Source organism: Anoplopoma fimbria, chromosome 12 (assembly GCF_027596085.1).
Source record: "Anoplopoma fimbria isolate UVic2021 breed Golden Eagle Sablefish chromosome 12, Afim_UVic_2022, whole genome shotgun sequence".
Taxonomy (NCBI): Eukaryota; Metazoa; Chordata; class Actinopteri; order Perciformes; family Anoplopomatidae; genus Anoplopoma; species Anoplopoma fimbria.
Window position 1 is genome coordinate 9,551,687 of NC_072460.1, and position 9,479 is coordinate 9,561,165.

The window sequence follows — 9,479 nt, forward strand, 5'->3', positions numbered from 1 at the left end:
TCCAAGCACTGACTATCACAACAAGCTATTACTACAACACATATGCACAAAATAATCACAGAAAACTGCTCCTTAAAATATAACAGAGTTTATTTATCGGAACAATACTGATCAAGAATCAATATCATATAACAAGAAACATCTAGTATACGATTACAAGCATACTACCTAAAAGCAACAAGCAATCACGTGGTGAGTGGAGTGTGTGTGTGTGTGTGTGTGTGTGTGTGTGTGTGTGTGTGTGTGTGTGTGTGTGTGTGTGTGTGTGTGTGTGTGTGTGTGTGTGTGTGTGTGTCAGTAATGTCAGTTGGGGAAATTGAGGCTGTGGTGAAGATCACATAAACTGCACACATGACTGGTTGACCGGTTTATTGAGGAAGCAAAGAGAGAACATTTTTCTTTATTACTCCTCTAACTTGGGTTTCTGATAAGCCTTTGCTTATCTCAGCAATTTAACAACCTCAGGGAGGTCACAAAATCTCATGGTGTCTTTAATGTTTACAGGTAAAAAAAGATAATTTTATTGGAGGGATTGTGTCTCAGTGTTGTTTTCCAGATAATGGGCTACAAGTAATACTTGTTATCAAAAGGGTAACATGTTTCTGATAAATGTTTCCAGTGATGATTTATCAGCAGAGGACATTATTTAAGGCTGGGATTAACTCAGAAATAACAGAGTAGAACTAGATACATAGACTGCCACTTTGAGAATGGAGATGACGATGTGTTTTGCACTGTTGCTGCTGATCTGCTCTCTCTCCGCAGCTCAGCTTCAAACAGAGCCTGACAACAACATTATTGCATATGGAAAGCAAACTGAATCCCAGGGAAGAGAACCAACAAATGTCTCTGACCACCAACAGACCTGCACACAAGACATCAATGCTGTACTGAGAGAGTTAAGCGCCTCGTTGGCTGAACAGAAGGTGGAGATGAGGCACTTACAAAGAGAGAATGAAGGTACGGTAGTATGTTAGGTAGTGAGACAGTACGAACCACTGCTTTATTACAGAACAGTCCAAAATATTCTTTACAAAGAGTATGTCCTTCCCTTTTTTTTAGCACATGCAGCCAAGCTGAGAGAACTGGAGTTCCAAAGGATTGAGTTGGACAAGCTGAAGCAACAGCTAAAAGGTAGATGTTTATATTATGCAATGCTGAATCAAAATGACATATCAGAGACAATAAGAACAATATAATTCAATTCAATTCAATTCAGTTTATTTAATATAACATATTACAGACAATAAGAACAGTATAAGACTGGTTTTCCTACCTATATTTACACAGGATTTGAATAATACATGGAACCCAATTTTTTCTGAACAGTATTAAATAATTTATTTGAACAATATCCATGTTTTCAGTGAAAATACTTTTAACTGTAAAAAATTGTTTTTATTGGGGACAATAATTTATTTCACATTGCACCTATTTTATATTATTTCAGCACAGGCAGCAGAGCTGATCGACATGAAAGCCAGGACAAATGGCACAGAAAACCAAGTGGAGGCTCTGAAAAGAGATTATGAAGGTAAGACAAACTTAGCTTTTTGAACAGTGTTGTTGTTATAGATAATTTAAATATGATGATTATTCACAGAATGGTGTGTTTGAATCGACAACAATATTGAATTTAGAAATAAGCTCATTAATTTCATGGTCAATGTCCTCATTATTACCATCACATTGGTATAACATCATTTTCTAAAATGAGTATGCGTTTCTCTCTCTTTCTCAGTCAAACAGGTGGCTTTCTCAGCATCTCTGTTGGCTTCAGGCTCAGGAACTATTGGACCATTTAACGCACACACTCCTCTGGTCTTCAGAAACGTTTTCACAAACATCGGAAATGCCTACAACCCAAACACAGGTACTTTAATATACAATTTTAAATATTTCTTTTGACTTTTTTTGCCATGTGTGCTTCAACCAGATAATATACGGACTATTCTCCAGTAACATTCACTGACAATAACTCTCCCACAGGTTTTTTCATTGCACCAGTAAGAGGAGCCTACCATTTTGAGTTCTACATAGGTGCACATGGACATACTTCACATCCTTCAAGTGCTGTGTTGTTCAAGAATGGAGAGCATATTGTTATTGCATATGAGCATCAGCCGTCCTACTATGGCAACTCTGCGAATGGCGCCACGCTGCTTCTGGAGATCGGAGATGTTGTGTTTTTGAATCTCTGGGTGAACGCAAGAATATTTGACAATGAAAATCATCATAGCACCTTCAGTGGTAATCTGCTTTTCACCATGTAAAAGAAAAACAGGTCTTTGTTTTCCTCACTTATAAGATCGTTGTGCACACAGCAGCCCTGTATCAGAAAATGTAATAATTTTTTTCTGTATATGAAAGCTGATTGACAATACTGCATAACAACAATAATCTTTTTCATAAGAAAAGGTGAATACATTTTTCATCCGCATGTCTTATTGGATTTGCATCAACAGAGATAGACAGTGAGGGAATACTTGTGCCAGATGTTTGTTAATATTTGATCAAGGGAGTGCCGTAATAGTTAGATTAATTAATAATTAGAATTTTGTGTAAATGTTCAATAATCCCATGACTCATCTCACACTGTTAGGAAATTCTAAACAACTCTATCTTCACCTGGATCAAGATAAACACCAGACTTGCTCAGCATTAACACACCATCCAATCAAACCACCTCACTTTTACTGTCTGATTGTTTATTACTTTGTTCTAGAGAAACTTGAACGGTCTAGTGCTGTTAATGTGAGAGGGGACATTCCCGTTGTTCCTTTAAATGCATCATACAGTAGCTTTTTATTTGTAAGTACCTATAATTATCTAGATAAACATGAATACTGTATCAGTACCAGCAAATTAAAGTCTCGTATTAATATTTACAGTATTTAGCCTGTGTATGAAACTTAATGACAAAGAAAAAATGGAAAAAACCTCTGGGAGAGCAACAGAAAATGGATCCCTCTCCAAGAATGGCCAGATATGCAATATATGTCATGTCAATGTACAACATAGTCAATTCATATGACAGAAACGATACATATTATTAGAGTAGTAAATAGCCGCTCTAATAAGAGCAGAATAATAATGTAATGTTTCTTATATGGTCCCCTTTTTGAACTCACTCTGAAAGTTTTTAGGTTTAGTAAGTTAAATCCCTGTGTTAACCTGAACTCTGTATAATCTTGTATTGTCCTGTGCCTCCGGTCCATTCTCTGCCTGCTTTGCCAGTCTTCTTCTCAGGCTGAACTCTCACAAGGCATTTCTTAAATAAAGCTTGCAAACTTCTGTCCGAGTTGTGCTTTTGGGTCCAATATCCACTCTACGCAACAACTGTTATATGACATTTTCTAAAACATTATTAGTCTATACCATGAAGTTTTAAATACCACTCTTAGGATATTTTTAATCCATTTGCTATTAATTACTATGATATTTTATGACATATTTTTATTAATTACTATACTATTACTTTTATTCAATGGATTTTTAATGATTTTTTTCCTACATACTATACGATTACGTCTTTCAAAATACTCTACCATGACTTTATATGACATTTTCGACATGCTTTAATATTACTTTTTTATCACTTTTTTCAACACACTATACTATGTCTTTTTTTTTTGTTATGTTAAGTTATTATTATTTATTTTTTTATTGTATAATGTTAATTTTTTTTTTATGTATTTATTTGGATTAGGTCGATACAAATGTTTCATTCATATTGCTTATCAAGAGTATCTTATATGGCTGGTCTGTGCAGGTCGGGGCAGGATCGGCTACCAAACAACACAAAACCGAATAATGACTACAAATTAACAATCAAAGAAACCAAAATGTCACTCCCCAGCAGTGGTTCAAGGCGGGACAAGGCACAAGAACTGCAAGACCTATATTATATTAAATATTATTATAAATGTTTTGTTACTATAATAATTATTATACAGATATTGTTGTTACAGCATACAGTGGATATAAAAAGTCTACACACCCCTTAAAATGCCAGGTTTTTTGTGATGTAAAAAAACGAGACAAAGATAAATCATGTCCGAACTTTTTCCACCTTTAATGTGACCTATAACGTGAACAATTCAATTGAAAAACAAACTGAAATCTTTTAGGGGGAAAAATAAAAATTAAAAAACTTACAATAACCTGGTTGCATAAATATGAACACCCTTCAACTAATACTTTGTTGAAGCACCTTTTGATTTTATTACAGCACTCAGTTTTTTTGGGTAGGAGTCTATTAGCATGGCACATCTTGATATTTATATATTTGCCCACTCTTCTTTGCAAAAGAGCTCCAAATTTGTCAGATTGCGAGGGCATCTCCTGTGCACAGCCCTCTTCAGATCACCCCACAGATGTTCAGTTGGATTCAGGTCTGGGCTCTGGCTGGGCCATTCCAGAACTGTAACCTTCTTCTGGTGAAGCCATGCTTTTGTTGATTAGGGTGTATGCTTTGGGTCGTTGTCGTGCTGAAAGGTGAAATTCCTCTTCATCTTCAGCTTTCTAAAGGAAGCCTGAAGGTTTTGTGCCAAAATTGACTGGTATTTGGAACTGTTCATAATTCCCTCCACCCTGACTAAGGCCCCGGTTCCAGCTGAAGAAAAGCAGCCTGAAGCATGCTGCTGCCCCACCATGCTTCACTGTGGGTGTGGTGTTCTTTGGGTGATGTGCAGTGTTGTTTTTGCGCCAAACATACCTTTTGGAATTATGGCCAAAAAGTTCAACCTTGGTTTCATCAGACCATAGCACATTTTCCCATATGCTTTTGGGAGACTTCATGTAAGTTTTGGCAAAATTTAGCCGGGCTTGGATGTTTTTCTTGGTAAGAAAAGGCTTCCGTCTTGCCACCCTACCCCATAGCCCAAACACATGAAGAATACGGGAGATTGTTGTCACATGTAGTACACAGCCAGTACTTGCCAGAAATTCCTGCAGCTCCTTTAATGTTGCTGTAGGCCTCTTGGAAGCCTCCCTGACCAGTTTTCTTCTCGTCTTTTCATCAATGTTGGAGGGACGTCCAGTTCTTGGTAATGTCACCGTTGTGCCATATTTTCTCCACTTGATGATGACTGTCTTCACTGTGTTCCATGGTATATCTAATGCCTTGGAAATTATTTTGTACCCTTCTCCTGACTGATACCTTTCAACAATGAGGTACCTCTGATGCTTTGGAAGCTCTCTGCGGACCATGGCTTTTGCTGTAAGATGCAACTAAGAAAATGTTAGGAAAATCCTACTAGAACAGCTGAACTTTATTTGGGATTAATCAGAGTCACTTTAAATGATGGCAGGTGTGTACTGACTACTATTCAACATGAGTTTGAATGTGATTGGTTAATTCTGAACACATCCACATCCCCAGTTATAAGAGGATGTGCACACTTATGCAACCACATTATTTTACTTTTTTATTTTTTATTTTTTCCCCTGAAAGATTTCAGTTTGTTTTTCAATTGAATTGTTCACGTTATAGGTCACATTAATGGTGGAAAGAGTTCCGACATGATTTAACTTGGTCTCATTTATTTACATCACAAAAACATGGCATTTTAACAGGGGTGTGTAGACTTTTTATATCTACTGTATATATGACTTTATCACTTTTTTTACACATACTATAAAATTATTTTTTGATGACTTTTTTGTTCACACCACAGTATGACTTTTTTTCAACATAATATATTTTGACCTTTTCAAGACTTTTTTTGACATGCTATACTATGACTTTTGAAATACTTTTTTTCAATATATAATACTATGACTTTATACATTTTTTGACATGCTATACTGTGACTTTTTTCTAACTGCCGTATTAAGACTTTTTATGACATTTATTGACGTACTGTCCAATTAGTTTTTCATGAGTTTTTTCTACTTAAAATACTTACTATTAATTTTTTGGAAATACTGTTCTGACTTTTTTCAACATAATATACTATTAATTTTTCATCCCTATTTCAACATGCTAAACTATGACTTTTTCATGACTTTTTTCGACATACTATACTATGACGATTTCATTATTATTACAATATGACTTTTAAATACTTTTTTTTAGCACATACTACGTATATACTAAGGCTTTTTTCGACACTATACTATGCCTTTTTCATGGCTTTTTTCTACATACTAAACTATGACATTTAAAAAAAAAGCTATCAAAAAACTAAATTCTATGACTTTCTTTTTTACTTTTTCGACATACTACGCTATAACTTTTTTATGATTTTTTCAGCATGCTATACTATGACTTTTTCACGACTTTTTTCATCATACCAAACTAGGACTTCTTTCGACATACTATTCTACTATTCTATACTTCTATATTTTCAAAATACTATACTATGACATTTTATGGCTTTTATTAACGAACTATTATGTCAATTTGACATACCATTGTATGTATTTTTCATGAATTTTTCGACATTCTATTCAATTACTTTTTTCAACATACTTTACTATGATTTGTTTCAGCTCACTATACTATGACTTTTTATAACTTTTTTGCCTTAATAATGTCTTTTTTTTACATAATATACTATGACTTTTTATGATTTTTTAGACTTACAACACTATGACTTTTTTCCACAATATATCATTTGTTTTGACATGCCAAACTATATACTGTATTTTTCATGAATTTTTTCCAACATCTTATACAATTACTTTTTATGGCTTTTGCGTACTACACTATGACTTTTCTCATGTGTAATAAGTTGAGTTTTTCATGACTTCAATAAACCATACTGTAACTTTTTTTACTTGTTTTGCCATACTATACTTTCGGTATTTTTGACATGCTATACTATGACTTTTTATCAAAAGAAATTGACATACTACACTATGACTTTTTCACAACTTTTTGGACATACCAATCATGGCTTTATATGACCTTTATCGACATACTATACTAAGACTTGTTCCGACTTACTACCATAGGACTTTTTTAGTACTTTTTTGACATACTACACTATGACTTTTTCCACATGCTATACTGTGACTTTTTCATGACTTTTCTCAAACTATACCAATGATTATTTTTTACTCTTTAAAACATTCATTCATCTTCCGTAACCGCTTATCCAGTTAAGGGTCGCGGGGGGCTGGAGCCGATCTCAGCTGTCAATGGGCGAAGGCAGGGTACACCCTGGACAGGTCGGGCTCTCTCAAACATACTATAATGTTTTTTGACATTTTATTGTATGACTTTTCAATACTTTTTTCACTTTACTATACTAAGACTTTTTTATGCCCTTTTCAACAAGTAGCTTCATACAAATAAACTATACAAACAATGAAGTAATTTAGTTGGGCCTGCACCTCAGGTTGGGGATTCCAACTTCTAAGTCGCACTGCTGCCACATCAGGGGCTTTGGGCCATTACTTTGATGGTCTGGTCTGGATGCCTCCCACGCTGACACTGTCACCCTTATCCCCAACCCTCACCGCGCTTGTCTGGGCTTGTTTTGCACCCACTTTTCTACACATAAAACAAAAAAGTTGTCATTCCTAACCTGACAGACGCTGACAGCTCACAAATACACATTTGAAATGTAATTTAAAAAGCACACAGGTTTTATTGCATATCAATTTCATGTATAAATTCTTCATAGCATTGGAAAGATTACATTTGGTATACATTGCTATTCTACAGAATTAACATCAGAGTCATATCTTTCAATGAAATTTCTCTAAAGTACATCTTCAATAATCACAAGCATCAAAAGAACTGCAATTTTCAGAATTGTTCAATATTATTCTACAATCCTGTATTGTTTTTCATTATGTCTTCTCCCTCAACTCTTTTCTAATGTCTTTCAGAGCCACCTGCCCAAACATCTGTAAGGCAGTCAAGAACTTGAAGTCAAACCTACCAAACTAACCACATGTACAATAAGTGCATCTACGGATTTATTTTTTTCTTAAATTTTTTACTCATTTTTTGATTTGATACACATTTCACAAATGGACATCATTATGACTGCTAAACACGTCATGCACAATATCTTTTTTTGTTTTCCATAAACATAACATAGGCGATATACAACTCAGATTCAAACAAAACAAGCACCATCCATTTAAACCCATATTTTTTCAATGATTTTTTTTTCTTCAGACAAATGCACCATTGTTTTTCATTCTTTAAAATACTATACAGTTAAAAAGAAACAATATGTATATTTTTACTTTCTCCTGTAACAGTGGGGGAAAACAGCAACCATGTTCTATTATGCTGAAACATATTTCAGCGACCATCTGCCAGAATACTTTCTGAAGTTGGCAAAATGGAATACTTCAATGCCTTCAATTCTTTTGCTTTACACAGCGCGTACTTATTACAGTAGTCCATGACATGAATTACTACATATAGTCACCTAAACTAAAAACTTAGCAACCCAAGCCTTTACATTTTATAACCACGACTTGAGAAAACAATGTGTTTATCATGAATGAAATCTCATTCAGTAGAATTATTTTAAAAAAGACTTCTGTCTTTAGAAAAAATGAGATGATGCAGCAGTCCTCATCAGCATCACACTACCACCTGCTGTTGTGAATACAAATTACAGTGCTTCTGTTCCAGAAATTTCTTATCTCTCCATGTCAAGCTTAAGCTGCTTACCTACCTTAAGTGAAACTATGCAAATGCATGAAAATGCATCTGCGTTCTACGTTCTAGAGACCTAAGCCGGATCGATTTATGGCTTGGACCCATATGGTTTAAGTACTAGTTGAAAATACAGCATCAGGCCTAGTTCTGTGAGTCCCAGTACGCAGGGAGGACCAAGGCAACAATTATCAACAATGCTCATCCCCCCTGCTCCTGCAGCTATCTACAGTTATCTACAGTACACATGAGTCATGCCCTCAAAGGCACAGCTACCTAGTAGACCAAATGGAATGAGATTTTATTATGATTTTAGAAGAATATCAGGGAATATAAAGTTAAACTCATGATCAAGTTCTTCTGTTTTCCCTGACCAGAATAAAAAAATGAAGATATTGTTCTGCATGTTTTGAAAGTACAAACCAGCATAATTATGATGTTTATTTTAACACTATCTATGGTTAAGTTTACCTTTTTTTGGTTTAATGAGTCCTTCCTTTCGTTCGTGCATGACCAGCTTTTCTGTTGCTTCAGTGCAGTGAAGACTAGATGTTCATTCAGACTTGCTGAGTGTGTTAGACTTGATGTAATATAGGACAACTAATTTTAAAAAGAATATTCATGGTTTATACTACATATATCAAATGAAAAACAGAGGGGAAAGGGAGCTTGATGTGGTAGAAACTAGTCGGATTCAATAATGTGACATTTCTGAAAGTTGTCCAAGTTTGACCGCACATAATACTTGAACCAATTCGAACAAGACGCATTCAGCATACTGGGTAAAATGGTTGAACTGAAAGCAGAAAAGAACTAAACACTGCAGGACGATACATTGCCAAATAGGATC

General features: G+C 34.9%; 1 protein-coding gene across 1 annotated transcript; it reads left to right on the forward strand.

Annotated features, from left to right (window-relative positions):
* The first annotated feature begins 716 nt into the window (after nt 1-716).
* On the forward strand, nt 717-2,273 carry LOC129099419 (complement C1q-like protein 2). The gene is made up of 3 exons (XM_054608654.1): nt 717-960; nt 1,742-1,873; nt 1,990-2,273. The coding sequence occupies exons 1-3, from the start codon at nt 717-719 to the stop codon at nt 2,271-2,273; spliced, it is 660 nt and encodes a 219-aa protein (XP_054464629.1).
* Nucleotides 2,274-9,479: the final 7,206 nt, after the last annotated feature.